The 18,979-nt window shown below is 33.7% G+C and overlaps 1 protein-coding gene and 1 pseudogene across 3 annotated transcripts in view; one reads left to right on the top strand and one right to left on the bottom strand.

The window, feature by feature from the left end:
- The first annotated feature begins 823 nt into the window (after positions 1-823).
- LOC125071750 lies at positions 824-8,740 on the top strand (annotated as a pseudogene).
- Positions 8,741-8,791: 51 nt separating this feature from the next.
- The window catches only part of LOC125071746 (flotillin-2), a 251,237-nt gene continuing 241,049 nt past the window's right edge, over positions 8,792-18,979 (bottom strand). For 2 of the 3 annotated variants that reach the window (XM_047682105.1, XM_047682106.1), the window contains exons 2-8: positions 14,693-14,925; positions 12,591-12,710; positions 11,973-12,080; positions 11,307-11,413; positions 10,483-10,666; positions 9,869-10,040; positions 8,793-9,528 (exon numbers count right to left, since the gene is read on the bottom strand). In XM_047682105.1, coding sequence (XP_047538061.1) covers positions 9,473-9,528; positions 9,869-10,040; positions 10,483-10,666; positions 11,307-11,413; positions 11,973-12,080; positions 12,591-12,710; positions 14,693-14,925 — 980 coding nt within the window. In that variant the 3' untranslated portion in view covers positions 8,793-9,472. Of the gene's footprint in view, positions 9,529-9,868; positions 10,041-10,482; positions 10,667-11,306; positions 11,414-11,972; positions 12,081-12,590; positions 12,711-14,692; positions 14,926-18,979 lie in introns of all 3 variants that reach the window. The other variant, XM_047682104.1, reaches the window with a different exon arrangement.

Below are 18,979 nucleotides of genomic sequence, written 5' to 3' on the forward strand. Positions count from 1 at the left end.
TACGTCCCACTTGTTTATATAAGCTGATAAGGATAAATTATAGTCATGAAATAAATCTTAACTAATAAGCTTATGCATTAAAATTGTAGTTTGTACAAAGTATTTCGTCCGCTTAGTATGTTTTTTGTATGAGTACGAGTATGTATGAGAGATTGTAATTGGAAACTTGTACTCTTGACCGAGTATGTATGAGAGATCGTACTTCGAAACTTGTACTCTTGACCGAATTATATCGATCGATTTCAAGTAGAGCGCGTAAGTGAGCGGTGCACACTGCACATGTGTAACATCTGTGCGAAAATAACGGTGATAATGTCATCCTGATTGATTTGAGTCAGGCCATTATCAATAGGGAACTGCTCGGCAGTATTATGATGCAGAAGTGTGTGCTCGGTGACGGCTTAATTCCTTCATTTTTGTTTACACTTATATATGAATATTTAAAACAAAATGGACAGACGCGAAAATGATAAAAAACCACTACCCAAAACGTTGGAGCTGTAATAAATTTTAACCATTCCTTACATCAATAATGAGGACCTTGAGAACTAATTTGTCATGCCCCCTGTGTCTGTACACTGGCTGACCTTTCAAACCGGGAGACAAGACAACTAACTAATGCAGTTTGCAATAGAATATCTGATGAGTAGTTAGTACCTACTCAGAGAGCCCATTTGCACAAAACCCCACCACCAAGTACTCACTTTTAAATTCTATAATCTAAGTCAATTAATATATTTGTTTGTTATTCTTTAAATAATTCGAAATTGAATCCTTTTTTTATAATTTACATAAGATAATGAAATTTGTGAGGAAATTACAGCAAAAATAAGCACTTTATTAAACTCGGTATGTTATCTTGAATTGAATAGAACTCGTTATTTGTATCTCGACGCTTCGCTACGATACATGTTGTAGAAGTATTTAACTAAAAATAAATAAATTTAAAATAAAATGGTTCAAGTAAGGAGAGTGTTGGTTTTATACACTGGAGGTACTTTTGGAATGTTGAAGAATGAAAAAGGCGGTAAGTTTTTTAAGCAAAAGCACTGCGTACACTTAACCTGATATGATCGTATTTAACGTAAAGTAGGTCAAATGCTTAATATATGTATAATGTTAATTATGACAAGGTTTTAGATAGAAAATTTCAAGTAATTCAACTTTTAAATAGTTCTGTTGCTCTGCTTGCCAAATTATCGAGAGGTATGAACCAAGTATAAGCAAAACAAAATTCATTTTACAAAGATATACTTAGAACTATGGAAAATATATCTGCTTATATTAGTAGTCGGAGCATATTTCTCAAAAATGATCAAAGCATGCTATACATATAAAATCTATCTATAATCAATCATTTTCGAGTTAGGTTTATTGTGAATATTAGGTTTATTCTATGCTAAATAATGTTATTACCTTGAAAATAGTATAAACTCCTTTCAATTTGACTTTACAAAGATCATGGAGATCCTGGAGATTCCTCATCACGACCATCAGTGCTCATACTGTGATTTTCTCAATTAAAAATATCATAAAAAATATTGTAATGTTTAAAGCGTTCCAAGATTTTTAAATTATACTGATAAATTTAAAAGTCGATCTTTACACTCGTAAATCAAATTGAAAATATAGTTTATTCTAGTAGCCTCTTACAAGTGATTTTAAATTGTAATTTTCCAGGGTTAATTATAATGTAAAGGTACCAACGCTTCGGAATGTCGATTCTCCCGGGAACAACACGCAGGAGACTCAATACTTCGTTACTTTTATTTGAAAATATAAAAATAAAAATAGTTATAAGTAATCAAATAATACAGTTTATCTTAAGATTTTCTTTCGTGTCTTCTAGAGGTATATCATCATTACCTTCCAGTTTTCTCTCGTTTAAACAAATTTTGTAAAACACTACGTAATTATTTAAATTAAAAAAATATGTTCATTTTTAAGAGCGCTCGTAAAATTAATTATCTTTAATATCAACACAATATTCCATCTTTATTGCGTATGATATTATGATATCAGTTGCGTCATGTTCAATGTTATTGTTATGAATATTTTTAAAACATATTTAACAACAGCTGAAAGTCGTATATTTACCTTCAATCATGACTTGATATACTAACAAGGCATGCCAAGTCATGCAAAATCTAGTCTAATTACTATAAGTAACTTTCTAAGGACTAAATTTGCAAAACCGTTACTAGACTTATGGCCAAGGTTAATTTGTCACTTAGAAGATCAAAATTGCTATTCAACGTCATAGTGTAGTTCTATTTATGATTTGTAGTGCCCGACCGAAACTTCGGCCTCTTTCTGCTGATAAAACCACGTTGGGCTAAACCTTCAGTTTCAGCTAAAATAAGCCGAAGCGTTGTCAACGATTCAAAAATATGCATTTAATTAATTAATGAATCGAAAGAGTTTGAAACGGTTATTTTAGCTAAAATTTGTTGCAATTATTTAATTTCCTTTAATTAAATAAGTAATATTTTTAACAAATTGCAGAGAATTGTTAATCACCCTATTTAAGTTTGTTTATATACAAATACAATATATTTAAAAAACAATACTTTATTCATTTTTATTTAATTCCTTTAGTATAAGGAACCTTGAAAAAAAAATATATATATCAAATAATAATTCGATACGAGCAATATCTTAGTGACTACATAATTTATTATTATTAATATTTTATGTTATTAAATCAAAAATATTCAATAACATTTGAGCCAAAATGTCTCTTAAATGTCTTCAAATCTAGGCTAGCAATATTTATTCACTTACATAATTGGTTCTTAAGTCAACCTTTAGTTTAAAAGAAGAGGAGGGTCAGTCAAGCTGTTGGATATTTATGTGAAACTACTACATATCCTTTATTTCGATTCTTCTACTGTTTTTTTCTCTTTTCATTTCCAGTACTCGTTCCGCAGCAGAACATTGAACCCAGAATCATAAGGAAGCTGCCTCAACTTCATGATAATGAATACTGGCAACAAAATTTGGCCAAAACTGATAAGAATGAATACCTTGTCTTACCTGGTAAACTATTAACTATTAACGTTGCAAGAGTTACAATAGTGGAGTCAGGGTCACATAATTTCATATGAATTAAACCAGCGTGGGATTTACCATATGGCTTTTTGGCTTGGCATTGGGCTTTATCCGAGGGCCCCGTGCATCAAGGGGCCCCCAGCTAAGTCAAGTCAAAGTCAAAAATAGACGATAATGCGAAAGAATTACCTAATTTTATTAAATTAAATAGATTTAGAAATTAATCAAACCCATTCAATTCATTTAATTCAAATCTATATTCAGTTGTGTCTTAGGTGGGCCCCTAAGTAGTATTATCCCAGGGCCCCCTAAACTCACGGTCCAGCCCTACATTAAGCTTGGTGGTAGGGCTATGTGCCTGTTTGAGTAATTATACATTATTTCGCTAAGCAGCAATATTCAGTGTTGTTATGTTACCATTTTACTTATAACCTTTTAAAATTACCGCCAAAATGCCACCAAATGAAAGATATTTATGTTCTTTGATTTGAATTATTTATCTTTAATTTGATTAATTTTACCTGTTACATTAATATTTTATAGATAAGGTATACCTATTGTATTTTTTTATGTGATGATGTGATGTGATGGTCGTAGATGGGAAAGATACCGACATGAAGATTTTATACAAAATCCACGAATATGAGGAATTAAAGGATGCATCGAACTTCACAATTGATGATTGGATCAAGATGGGCCGCGATATTAAGGTACCTGAATCCTTAATATCTGTGAATATAATTGGGAACTGTCTATGGTCTATCAAAACCTGGCCGCCGTTGTTCGGTCTCTGTGTGCGCAAAGTATTATTAAATAGAATATAAGTATTATTATAAACGAAACAGTTACCCTGTAAGCTTTTTAGTAGGGCTGCTCAACCGCCTCAGCTATTCTGCCGCCGAACATTAAAAGGTACTCCCATTTTTTGTTCCAATTTGAAGTCTTAAGTCACGGGATATAACATCTAAAACCTAAAAATAAGGCTAATACATCTTACATTGCCAGTGTCTGGGAGCCACTTAACATCAGGTGGATCACCTGATGTTAAGTGGTAGTAATATTTACTCGTCTCTCCCCTTTGATAAATAAATTGGGCATAATATCTCACACACTGATCGCCAGGTCTATCTGGGCGGCTGTGCTAGAGCATAAAAGGTGAACGCGACCCTTTCTATTAGGTGGACAGGTATCCCACTAATATTATACTAAAAAAATATCCTTATTTATTTCACAGCGTTTTTACGACGACTACGATGGATTTGTGATTCTACACGGAACGGATACGACAGCGTACGGTGCTTCGATGCTGTCGTTTATGCTTGAGGTTATTGGCAAAACTGTTGTGCTCACAGGAGCACAGGTAAGCTATTCTATAGAGTTATGAACTAATTGATGAGTTTTTATTGAAACATTGACCGTTGAATAAAATATTCTTAGATATGTCTCCAAGGTTTAATAATGGAGCTAACATTCCTGTGAATTTAATAAATATAGTTTGAGAAAACTTAGTGCATAAAAAATATAAGTAATCATATACATTTTAGAGGTTGTAAAACAAACACTTATAATAATCCTAACGCTACATACTTTTTTAGTACAAGCTTCTTATAATTTTTTATTTCACATTCTTATTCATTTTTTGATAATGATCGAAGTGACTTGCGAGAACTTTACGCACAAACTATCTGATAAATAGAGTGGTATATTGAGCACTGAGTCTTTTCTCGCAATAGCTTTGGCTCTTGACCAAAGGTTATTTTTGTTTTTATTTTTACATGCAGGTACCAATATTTCAACCCCGTAGCGATGGTAATAACAACTTCTTATGCGCCATCTTGATAGCTGCTACGTTACACATACCTGAAGTGACAGTATTTTTTGGTTCTAAGCTATTCAGAGGAACAAGGTAACTCACTTTTAATTCTTCTTTCATATAATATTTCCACATTGACATGATAAAGGAGAACCTTTTTTTATTGAAATATTTAAACGTATTATTCTATATTCCGGGTTCCAACCTACAAGCTACACTGATTTATCATGTGCTTAAGTTGTGTTTATAATTCAGCTTGTGCTCAATGGTGAAGTCAAACATTTTGAAGAAATCAGCACGTGTAACACAATTGTAAAATCACCCGCATTGGAATATTTTCAAACACAAGTTCCAAAACTTCTCCCTTTGTTTTTTTAGCTAAACAGTGGAATATTATATATATAGTGCTATGCCATAAAAGTAATGAGATTTTATTATTATCTATACTAATATTATAAATACGAAAGTAATTCTGTCTATCTGCCTCTCTGTATTTCTGTAGCTCTTTCCTGACCCGAATTTGAAGAAATTTGGTATAAAGTAAGCCTCCAAGAAAGGATATTTCATTTCATTTTGTTTGTTTTTTAATAATTAATAATATATATGCCATGTCTTGGTCTTTATCCTTTTTTCATGTAAAATTATATAATAAATAGTTAATATCCTAGAAGGGCGACCAGGAGACCCTTAATACAGGGCAACCTAGTTTGGGCTCCTGTATCCCACACACAATTTTTTTTTTTTTATCATTTATTTTAAAGAGGGTTTTTTCTGTAAGAAAATCACCACCCTCACAGTGCTTACAAAATTTAACAAATTGATTAATTACATCGATTCTTAAAAACACCATCCACTAATTTGTACAAAACATGCACTGGTTTTGATGTAGGCTCAGCGAGGACACTATTACATGCGTAAAAAAGAAATTCTATCAGCCTCATTCCGAGCACACTCCATTATTACATGGTACGTGTTTTCTATGATGTTACATACACTACAGTTAGGTGAAGGTGTTCACACACAATTTAACTTTTTATTAAGACGCATTTAAACTGTAATGTGAGAGAGAATAAATTATTATTATATAGGCTATTTTTTTAGGCCTAACACCTGACGAAAAACTCCAACGCGATCAAAGCCATATGCGATAACTAGTTAAATATAATATTAAGAATATTATAAAATCCGCCAAATTAAATATTTCAGGGTAAAAAAATAATAATACTAGAATATATGCATTTGACTCTCCAAACTATCCTGCCCTGCTAGAAGCGAAGGCAACACTTGTATTAAATCCGAAGATGTTGCTTCATCCACCTGGATCTGTGCCTGATGAGTGCAGGCTACATGACAAACTTTCAAGAAAGGTTTACGTCTTAAAAGTAGCTCCGACAATAACGGCTGAGATCATAAGAGCAGTATTCCAAGGCATGGAAGGTAACTATACAACTTTTAATAACATTTTATATACAACAATACCCAAACGTATATTCAATTATACCATAAGATAGGTACAAAAAAGTAAAAAATATTTAACAGATCTTGATCAGAACAGCCTTTTTAATTTATTATGGCACTAATAGTTCTTCATAATAGAAATGTTCGCTTCATATTCATGTAAATTTTTTGTTTAAAAATTTAATTAAATATTTGATATTTAATCGTAATATTAAGAGGTTAACAAATTTGAATAAATTTTTTAGACTTTGTAAACCTTAATAAAAACTATATTGTAAATATTCAGTAATAAGAATTATTTAAGTTTTTTTTCCTAATAATGTCATATGTTATAAGCTTACGCCGATTGATCGATGCGCGCGTTAGTGATGAGCGATCCAAATCCGGCATGTAAGACAATCCTAAGGAATTATGTGCCATGAGCCACTAATGAACGTAAAAGGGAAATTTCCTTTTAGGATTTATTTCGTGGTATGAACTTTAATACTGAAAACATGACATAAACATAAAAATATATCAAACTGTCAAACTCCTGGCTTCATTGACGATTTATTGAGAAAACATGATATTCGATATTCAAACAGAAGCCTTATTTATTTTTACTGACGAAGATGTAGGTACATCATAAATATTAGACATGATGATTAAAAAAATACTATAAAAATAATTTGAATGAAATCCTTACAGCTTTAGTTTAAATATTGAACAGACTGATGAAAGATAACATTTTTTTATTTTATTTTGTAGGTGTAGTTCTAGAAACATACGGTAACGGAAACATGCCAATTAAGCGCAAAGAGATCTATGAAGAGATAGAGTGGGCAGTGAAAAATAATGTATTAGTTGTGAATGTCACGCAATGCATAAACGGCACGGTCCAAGAGAAGGCTATTTATGAGACCGGACTGGTAATATGATCCATACTAACATACATATATAATTATAAAAGACAACAATCCCCCCCCCCTCCTCCGCGGTACATTAAGGTTTAATACATTTTATACATTAAGTTTCTAAGTAAAACATTATTTAGTGAATAGAGTCGAGGTTTTATTTGTAATGTGTTCTCTTCTTTCTATCCAAGCAATATCGATTTTATTAAAGAGATTGTTAAGCTGGACAAAATTATGTAAAAGAACCGAGGCGGCCACTGGGCTAGAATGCGTGCATCTTAACCGATGATTACAGGTTCAAACGTTGCCTGGGGCAAGCACCATTTAAGTCATGTGCTTAATTTGTGTTTACAATTCATCTCGCGCTCGCAGGTGCAGGAGCAGAAAAACTTATTTAACTTAATGAACTTAATTTTTTATAGTTTATATTAAATGAAAAAGGCATTCATGTTACGTCAGTTTTTACTCAATAGTATTCTCGAATTCGACTTCAATTTCGATATTATTAATATTATTAATAATTGAGCAATATTATGATTCGTAGTTGCTGGTGGAGTGCGGCGTGGTCCCCGCTTTCGACATGACAACCGAGGCAGCGTTTGCTAAGCTATGCTACGTTCTTACAAAAACTGAACTCAGTTATGCGGAAAAAGTCAAGGTAAATAATCATATTGGTGCATTTGTCAGAAAAGTCTCACTTCGCGATGTGTGACGTAATAGTGAAGTTAGCCTTGGACGTGAGAATTGGAGCGAGTTAGACAAACATTCAATAATGAGAGCTTATTACATCGAGCGGGCGTGTCGGTTCCATTATACGTTGTAATTATATTTAGATTTTCAAGAGTTACTGTAACCCTTTTAGCTCGCCTGTGTGGAACTCGACTTACATTATAACGGCCAATCAGAATTACTGTGTTTTTTTGTGTTCTATTTTTAAAAGTAGAAAAAATAAAAAATAAAAATGAGTAAACTATTTAGCTAATAGAAGGCGCAATGGATTTCAAATACTGGTTGCTCCGCGTAGTTTCACATCAAACGGTATAACCTTTCTCAATAGATGGACAATCTAACGCAGTAAGATTGTTTCAAGTCAGACGCGTATCGTCGGACTTGTCGAAGTAGTAACTCTTCAGGTATCGAGATCACGTGGTTACATGATAGGTGGTCGTTAGGTTATTCTTTTTCTAAGATAGATATAATTTGACCGGCTAGTAAATTTCATTTTCCATAATTATGAAGAATTACTATTTTTTTTTACAAATAGAACATATACTAATAAATTTAGTGAAAAATTTAAGGTTATTATAAAAATAAAAATTTTGCGAACCAAACAGCTATTAAAGTATAAAAGCCTAAAATGCATCATTATTTCAAAATTATGCATAAGCACAAATATAGTTTATAATTTTTTATATTTATAATTAATTTTTTTTTAAGCTAATGAAGACAAATATACGAGGTGAATTAAGCAATCCTAATCAAGAGGTCTGAAGATCATATTTATAATTAAATTATTGACTAAAAAGTTTTTATTATTTTTCTCCAAAAAAAAACACAAAATATTCTTCACACATTTATTAATTTATATAATTAATTGGTTCCATTACACAATCATATACTTAAAAGTACAGACAAAATATAAATTAAATTATTAAAATATGAGGTATTAATAAAATAAGTATTAAAAAATAAAAATTTGTGCTTTAAATGTCGAACAGCGTTTTCGTGAACGAATAATATCACAACACTAAAAAGAGAAACCAATCGAATGTTTATTCACACATCACACGAGTAAAATCACAGAGTCAGTTGCTTTAGATAAACATTATTTTAGATAAAGTTGTCTAGAAAATTTTTATAATTAATTACTTTACAACTGTCGGTGTAATTTTACGATTATACTACACGAAGAAAAAACATTGTATAATTTTCAAGGCAGTGTTGGGGAACACTTCGATTTTTAGTACCGTACAAAATCTAAGTCACTACGAAGCCTAAATAGATTCACATTTTTCACAAATATTACAAGACTTGTAGACACCATTTATGATACACGTTTAATTCCGTATCAACATTATAAAAGACGAAATCGTCGAACAGAAACACGTACAGTTGACAGAACAACACAAATTCTATTGAACTTTACATTTTAAAGTAATACAAGAAATAAAATGTCTTTGTTACATAACAATGACCACATTTTCCAAATTACACGGGAATCGTAGCTATGGCACTTCTGTATCTCGTGACAGACAGATTAACAGGCTGTTACCTCCTTCTTCTTGCTAGTGGTAGAAGAGAGGGAGGTTTCTTCTGCAAAAAAAAATATCGTGTCAAAATAGAATATTCGTAGCGCAGACATGAATTATTGTTTATTTATAAAATATTGTATTGTTGATTAAGAACCACTAATTTTGAAGTGCTTAATTGAGGACGAAGGAAAACATTGTGAGGAAACCTGCCCGTGTCGGATGAAAATCTGCCGTATGTGTATAAAACAACAACTCTTCAAAAGGAGGAAGACCTACGACAAGGGGGACGTTTAGTAACTGGTTTTTTATTTAATCTTAACCGTGAATTGACGCAGCATCTTAAGCACTTGTGTGAGACTGAGGCTATTAACAGTGATAAGTTTGGCCGTAATTACGCTTACCTGTGCTTGGATGCAGCCTCTTGAGCACCTGCGAGATGTCGAGCCCGGTGAGGGTCCGCAGTGCGGGCGGGATGCCTCCAGCGAGACGCGCCACTTCGCCCGTAGCACCGTTATCACCGACGAGGACTATCTCGTCCGTCTTTGCTAGCGGAGCGGATACTTCTGCCGCAATCTGTAATCAAATTAAAACACATTTAACGTAATATTAAATAAAATTGTCACACAATGGCATATTAATTTTTTTTTTTCCTTTTTCTGGTATATGTTGGCGGCCAAACTTATGGGCCACCTGATCGTAAGGGGACACCACCGTCCATAGACAAGGGCGCTGTAAGAAATATTAACCATTCCTTACATCGCCAATGCGCCACCAACCTTGGGCCCCTTGTGTCCCTTGTGTCTGTAGTTTCACTGGTTCACTCACCCTTCAAACCGGAACACAAGAATACTAAGTAGGTACTGTTGTTTGACGGTAGAATATACGAAAAGTGGGTGATACCTACCCAAAAGAGCTTGCATACAGCCCTACCACCAAAATATATGATGAGTGTTAGGTACGTACCTAGACTAGTTTGTACAAGGCATTACCACCAAATATTTTAAAGGTAATTTACCTTTGGCAAAGCTTCGAGTACGAGAGCCATGATGGCTGCATCTCCATACTGCTTGTAGACCTTAGCTTTGGCGAGCATGCGTTCTGCGTCAGCCTTGCCCACATCGCCGATGGCCGTCGCTTCAGCTAAACCGAGCACCTTAATGCGTTCAGCATCGGCTTTAGCCGCTTCCACTGTTTGAGTTCTGTGAAAGATTTAAAAGTTTAAACATATTTAAAGTAACAACGATGTAGAAATACCATAAGAAGCCGCGGGTTTAGCTTAGTTTGGTCCAACGTAATTTAAATAAAAAATGTTCTCTGTTCCATTTTTGAACCAAAAAAGGATGTTTCAATATTTTTTTGTGTATCAAGTCTTTCCTAACTAACTTCAGTTATCCCTTATTATATTTTAGTAGAATCTTCGAAAATGATATAAGCTCCATTATTTCGTAAGAACGAACTCGAAACTCGCCGCAAAAAACGACTGCGACTAAATGTCAGAAAGTGATACGCGAAATTGTATTGAAAAAATAATTATAACATTTAAATTATACACGTGTCAAATAACGAATCAGCGTGAGTGAGTTTTCAAGATTTCACGAGTGAGATATGAAGTATTTTTTTTACCTCACTTCAACAATTTTTTTTTATCAGCAGCAAGATTGATTATATTTAATGTTGGAAAAGAGTAACTACTGATTTACTTGACGGTTCTTCTTGGTAAAAACTACATCGAACGGTGGTAACTTTACGTTAAAATACAACTCTGTAAAATACCTATTCAAATTTGCTCGTACGAGCCTACATGAATAAAGTATATTTTGAATAGACTTAAATACGAACCGTTTTCCTTCGGCAATCGCTTGCAAACGATACGCTTCCGCTTCGGCCGGGAGCCGTATCGTCGCCGTGAGCTCCTCCTCACGTCGCATGATTTCCTGTTGCTCTACCTTAAATTTAACAACAACAAATTTAACATAAGCTAAGCTATTCTGTATGAGAAGTGTGTTATCCGTGCCTGTGATTGAATTTATTTTTGATAGTTGCATGATTTAATTTTTAAGTAACATATCGATAGAAAAAATATATATTATTTAATTGGTTTATAAATTTTGTTACATTTTGATGTCCGTAGATCTAAATCTTCCAATGTTGTTTTTTATACTTATTTAGAATCTATTCCAATTGTCCAAATGTGTATTATTTATTTTACATAGAAACAAATATTGAAGGGGTAACATATATAAATACTTTACAAATAAAATAAAAAAATACAAAAAAAAATATAATACAAAAATATAGTACAAAATAAACATTAAATAAATTTTCAACTATTTATTCATTATCGGAGAATCATTCTCGTAAAATCAATGTTAATTCAACTTATTGAAATAAGGATTTAATTCTTCAAATTTGATTACAAAGTATACAAAGATTGAGAGATTGAGATTTTTACAGTCGATGATTTCCCAAATGATTTGATTCTGTGATGTATTGCAGACGCCTTACCTCTATTTGTTTGCGTCTCTCCACGACCTCGATTTGTATTTCTTCGTTTCGTATTTTTTGTTTGATTTTCGCAGCCTGCAGTTCGTACGCTAAAGCGGCTTCAGCTTTCTGTAAATGGAGATCGTATTGAATCTGTTTTATCGATTATATCTTTTATTTTGTATATAATACTCGCGGTATTTAAGAATGTAATATTACCAATAACTTTACTTTTGTCATTATTTAAGTTAAATTAGAACACACACAAGAATGAAAATTATCTTAATATTCATAGTTACAGCAAGGCAAAACAATGCTAAATCAATAAACTTATACTTGAAGTTTTAATGTTTATAAATTTAATATAATTTATTACTTTTGTATTATTTTTTCAAAATTCAATTAACCGCCTTAGTCAAATAAAACCCTTAGTGCTCACTTACTTCCCATAAGGAATTCTTTCGAAAAATTTGAGCCATCGGTTTAGCCTTGTGATGTATGAAAATTTGTCATTTTAAAATTTTATTAATTAGACAAGATAAATAATCGATATCCTACACATTGACCATTATACTTAGGACGGCCGATTGACTCTTCGTCGTTGTAAATACGATTTCATATTAGGGTAAATAAACTTACAGCAGTGTTTATTTCCTGGTCGAACTGCGCCTTTTGCAACTTGAACAGCCTCGTGTTATCTTCTATCCTGGTATCCATGGAATACTTCACGTCCATCGCACTTTTTTCGCATTCTGCCTCCTGTAAAAGTAATTATTTATGTCAATTAATTGCCGCCGACACACCGACCGGCACCAGAGCAACATGGTGGAATAAGATCTGAAACCTCTTCTTAGGAGAAGCTGAGAACTATGTCCAGAATTGGGACATATTATTTTCTTTTTTAAATAACCATTTGAGATTTTTCATGTATTTCAGAGTCAAAATCTGTGTTTAACATAGAAGACAGCAATAATAACTAATAATGTAGTAGTACTTGATTTTTTTTTTCCAATATCACAAACTAGTTCAGCAAGAACTGGCGAAATAACTTAAGCAGGATTATTTTCTTTTAAGACAATTTTTGTTTACAATGAATGTATTTAATTTTTTTATTATTTGAAACTATAGTTAAATCCCAGGGCCCCTAATTTTACTGACAAATTGACAGTTTACCGCAATCGAATCGAAACATAATCGTTGCTTTCAGCCATTTTCATATTCTACCAACAATCCAGTTGCGGTCCGGTCAAAGTTGGATCGGAATATAATCGGGATCGTATCGCAAGCGATACAAATAACTAACTAAATAACTTTTGTGAGTAATAGTCGAAGTTGGAACCGTTATAAGTTAAAATCGGCCCCGAGGCATGTTATTATTCTTAGGACATCTACAACGATTATAGTATACTACTGATATCCGCTTACATAAGCATAAAATGTTTTTAAAGAAATGATAACGACGATCTTTTTATACAAAGAAAAAAATATAAACTTGCTACTGTAAAAAGTACAAATTACTAGTGACCCGATTTCCGGAGCAATCCATGCGCTTTTATACCTCGATACCATAATAAGATATGGTTGTTTAGTTTGATATTTATCAAGTGTGTCTTTGCGTATCGTTTATTAAACTTCAAAATTTTCAGTCGTTGTTAGCACTTGCTTAAAGGATTCTGTCAAAGTCAAACAGGTGGCGTGCAATTTGGATTTGATTGATTTTGCATTCGCAAAAAAATCGAGACTCTGCTGCAAATGTACCCATTACCTAACAAAGTCGATTGAGCAATAAAAACATACTTGTTTGTTATTAGAAATATATGCCCTTGTAATCATCAACGTTGTTGCTTCTTCATCTAAATAATTAAGGGCATCTCATTTTTTCAATTGCCATAACTACGTACATCCACGCAACATTGACCCTAATATAAAAATCGAGAACTGCCCTATAAACATTTCATGCACACTAAATAGCGTGAACAATTAGGTCAAAACCCGAACTTTGATTCAAATAGGTCGCGGAACCCTTTCAACGCGGTGGTTAATGGCATTATGACAACAGTAACGGCGAAATATAGTTCCTTTTATTTGTTGAATAAATCATTGAATTTCTATTCATCTAACGAAACCGTAGAAATCATAGATATAGATCCATTCACTCACGAAGGCACGCGCTATGATAACTACACGTAAAATTTTACCCAATGGTTACAAGTCGTGCATCTTAATCAATGAATGTGGCTTCAAATAGAGCATAGACGAGCACAAGAATTTTATGTGATTAATTAGTATTTATAATTCATTTCGTGCTCAGCGCGAAAGAAAACATCGTAAGGAAACCTGCATGTGTTTAATTTCAATGAAATTCTTCTAATTGGAATGAGTCCAAAGCCTTCTCTTCAAAAGTGAGAAGAGACTTAGCTCTGCAGCATTTACATGTAAAATAAAGGGATAGAATCAAATAAATCTATCATAATATAAACAAATCATAAGTAAAGAATAAAAAGCCCATGTAAATGTCCCACCGCTAAATCCAGTGCGATTTGGTTGATAGTGATACAAAGATGGCAAAATTTTGTTGAAATTAGACACTCCTACTTATAATTCGAAAGTACGACAATAGGATACATCAGGAGAGACTGCTCGTGCATGGCTAACAACTTTACATGCTTTCAAAATTTAATCAAATACGTGCTTAATGTGGTATACATCTGTAAACAAACTTGATTTAATGTAAACCTTACCCGTATCCCGGCATCCCTGTTCGCTTGTGCGACGCCAATGTCAGCGTCTCGCTTCACGACCGCCGTCTGCGCCTTCCCCAAACTCGCCAGGTACTGGACGTCATCGTACACGTCCTTGATCGTGAAGGATAGTATTTCGATGCCCATCCGACCGACGTCCGGCGCCGCCACCTCTCGAACCAGACCCGCGAACTGGTCTCTGTCCTTGTACACCTCTTCGACTGTAAGCGTTCCTGTTGACAAAATCATGAATTTATATTAATTTATATTAAACTAGTTGCCGCATCTTAGCTCGTAATTAAGGGCTAGGTCGTCAGGTGTTTGGAATGAAAAGTAATCTATTTGGTTCAGTGGTTTGCCGTGAAAGAGTAACGACAGACAGACAGAGTTACTTTTGCATTAATAATATTAGTATAGATGAAAAATTAAATCACGATGATGACATAATCGTGACCAATTCCACGTGGCGGGCAACTCAAAGTAGATTAACAAATTGCACAGGCGTATACTAGAGCGCACAGCGAGTGCACTTTCCGTTTTCATCATAGTTAGATATGACGGAATTGCCACGATCAGAGATCCCGAATGAGTCGATATACGTTCACGTACATTTCAAAGTACGGAAATGTAATAACTGTCATCTTCCTAACATAGGGCTGCTACTGAGAATCTTTTAGAAGAAAAAACTTGTATTTTATAATAGCTTATGAGGCTGTACACACCTTGCCTATCCACCTGTACCAACAACAGTGAGAAAGATAATGTACGCGTCCCACTACTAAAACAAGTCCTCGTCCTATTTCAAACACGCTGAACTTCGAGCTAGTCATCTTCTTGGAAGACGTGGCCCACACTGATTCATATACTTTTTTTATTTACAAAGTTCAGACGCCGAAATAACGGTTTTAGATGCTTTTCGAGTTCTCAAACTTCTAACTTCCAGACTTCCAGAGACCAATGAGAATGCAACGTCAGAAAAAACAATAAAATTTCAACGGCTCTACCTTATGTTTGAACCTAAAACCTCTGTTAGGTTAGACCAACGAGGCACTTACATACCTACAAACTAAATACCAAAACAGTATATCTATTAATCAAACTAGTAAATGGAAGGATATTTTATGAAATATAATAATAATTCTTATTTAATTAACTAATGAAAATTTATGGTTGACTCATATTTATGTGCATTAATTAGTCATTTAATTACTAACAAATAAACGAGTATACCAATTTAAAACAGTGATTTACAGAATTATATTAAATGCAATAGAAACTACTCGTATAGATTAGAGGTGCGAGAAGAACCAGCATAAAATATAAGTGCTTTATTTTAATCAATTAAAAGACTTATATGTTTATTTTTGTATGATATTTATGCTAACGGACAAATGGCCAACCTAACGGTAAATGGTCACCACCGCCCTTAGACATTGGCGCTGTAAAAATATTAACAACTCCTTAACTCACCAATGCGCAACTAACCATGAGTGATCAACCTCTGATAAGTTGGTGGTTAGATACCCGATGGGTTTCACAAAGACTTACCGTCAAGTAAATGTGTGCAACTAACAAATAATCCATATACCTAATAGCTTGTATGATGTAATTAACCAATGTACTGTGGTATAGGTAAAGCACTGAGCAGGTCCGTGTGGGTAGTAACCTAGCAACCTAGGGTCACTACCTCACCTCACAAATCATTCTACCAACAAAGAGTAATACTCTGTATTGCTGTATTTTTTTTTAAGAGTGAGTTAGCCAGTACAAATACAGGCACTGGGTCTGGGTCATGTTGGCGACACATTGATAGTGTGTGTTTATCGAACAAAGTCTCACATTGCCCATTTGTTATGTACGTTCATATGTTTTGTACGTATACTTGGTGGTAGGGCTTTGTGCAAGCCCGACTGGCTGGGTGCTCACTCATCAGATATTCTAATGCCAAACAGAAGTACTCAGTATTGTTGTATTCCGGTTTGAAGGGTGAGTGAGCCAGTGTAACTATAGGCACAAGGGAGGTGATGTAAGGAATGGTTAATATTTCTTACAAGGCCTTTGTCTTTGGGCGGTGTTGACCACTTACCATCAGGTGGCCCATCTGCTCGTCCGCCTACCGATATCTTAAAAAAAATGTCTAAGGAACTTAAAAAGCAAAATTGCTTTATCGTTAATACAATACATCATACGAACGATACAAACTTTAAGGAATTATCTGTGCCACCATTAAAACCTCGTATACAAAGTTTGCACGATTTCCGATAAACTTTGTAATGATCTGGATCACTGTAAATAAAAGGAACTGCGGTTGTTTTATCCTCGGTCTGAACAAACTAAGACCAAGTTAATTTGGTGTATATATTTGCATATCATTTGTGTTTAGTTATAGTTAATACTTTGCTAATACGGATTTACATAGATTCATAGATAATATATATCACCTTCCGTATGATAAATAATTCTGTCCAACAATTGTTGAATTATCGTTATATCAATTCAAGAAGGAATTTAAATTTATAACCAAATTATATATTGAAACGACGGTCTTGAATTATAAATGTTGGGAAATTTCAATGGAAAGCTTATTTAATTCATTTAATAACAGTTAATGAGCATATATTAAATCGACATAATAATATATCAGTGATAAGGTACATGTAAGTGAAATTTGTCACGTCACTAGTCTATATTTAAAGCGGCTGAAACTGTAAAGTGCAGCTATTTATATTATAAAACTATATAATAAAACCTTCTACGACACACGCTGCATCAAACACAGGCATCACTTTGAAGATTCTAATTCGAGTCCCATGGTTGGTGGCGCATTGGCGATGTATGGAATGGTTAATATTTCTTATAGCGCCATTGTCTATGGGCGGTGGTGACTTCTTACCATCATGTGCTCGTCCGGCTATGTTATAAAATCAAATATACATATAGCATACATGATATATTATGATATGTCTTAAATGTCAAGTTCATCTCTGATATTTTCAATACGAAAAAAAAAAATTTACGATGAACCAGCAAAAAAAAACTCAGTATTCACTCTTTATTAACATATATTAAAAATATTCCAAGCTGCAGTGAAAATATTGTCATTGTGGTCATAACATGACGACCGTATTCAAGATGTAGGTTAGCTGCGACATGCGCGCTTGTCTTATTGAAGCTCGGTATGGATCACGTGCGGTTAACGTAAAAGTACTGATATAATTATATATTTCGTCTTTAAATTTTTTTACTAAATTAATAGTTGGTTCCTTACGCTCACGGCTTAGCCCGTGTGTGAAGATGGCGTTAGGTTTTAAGTAGTCAATGTATTAAGCTAGGGTATAAACTATATCTATTCCAATATAATAATATCATGAAAATCCGTAAAGCCTTTTGCATTATTGAGTTACAAACATACAAACTTTCATATTTATAATATTAAAATAATAAGCATGAGTTATCTACAGAGTAAAATACAAATTGACTAAAATAGGATAAGCTGCTAGTGACGTGACTATTTTCCAAATAAAAAGAAACCCGACGTTGCGAGCTTAATTTAATTTAAACTTGCGGATCAATTTTACACAACAGACGGGCGCATAGTTTTTACTTCTGTCTTTTTTCTGTTCGATCGACATAAAATATAGGTAAACTTTGTCTCTGTACTATAGAGCAATATTTCTGAAGCAGACATAGTGGACATAAGAACCTATCTTCTCAAAACGAAATGTGCGTCTCAGGACGCCCGAAAGAAGTAATAACTTAAACTAATCAAAAGAAAAGGAAGCCAGACAAACTGGCGCCGTAACGCGTTACGTAACGATTTCAAATGAAACGATAATTTTGTAATATCTTGAGATTGATTTCTATTCTTATTATATATAAAGTATTTATATATCGTACATGATTTATCTTGCAGTTTTTACATTAAATTATACTGTTTCTAGCTCAGATTATAAAACAAAAGGCAGATGGAGCCGAGATGGCCCAGTGGTTAGAACGCGTGTATCTTAACCGATGATTTCGGGTTCAAACCCAGGCTGGGACCACTGAATTTTCATGTGCTTAATTTGTATTTATAATGCATCTCGTTCTCGACGGTGAAGAAAAACATCGTGAAGAAACCTGCATGTGTCTAATTTCAACGAAACTCTGCCACATGTGTATTCCACCAACCCGCATTGGAGCAGCGTGGTGGAATATGCATACCTTCTCCTCAAAGGGAGAGGAGGCCTTAGCCCAGCAGTGGGAAATTTACAGACTGTTTATATATACTATGTTATGTACGATGGA

The sequence above is a fragment of the Vanessa atalanta genome, chromosome 20 (assembly GCF_905147765.1).
Source record: "Vanessa atalanta chromosome 20, ilVanAtal1.2, whole genome shotgun sequence".
NCBI lineage: Eukaryota > Metazoa > Arthropoda > Insecta > Lepidoptera > Nymphalidae > Vanessa > Vanessa atalanta.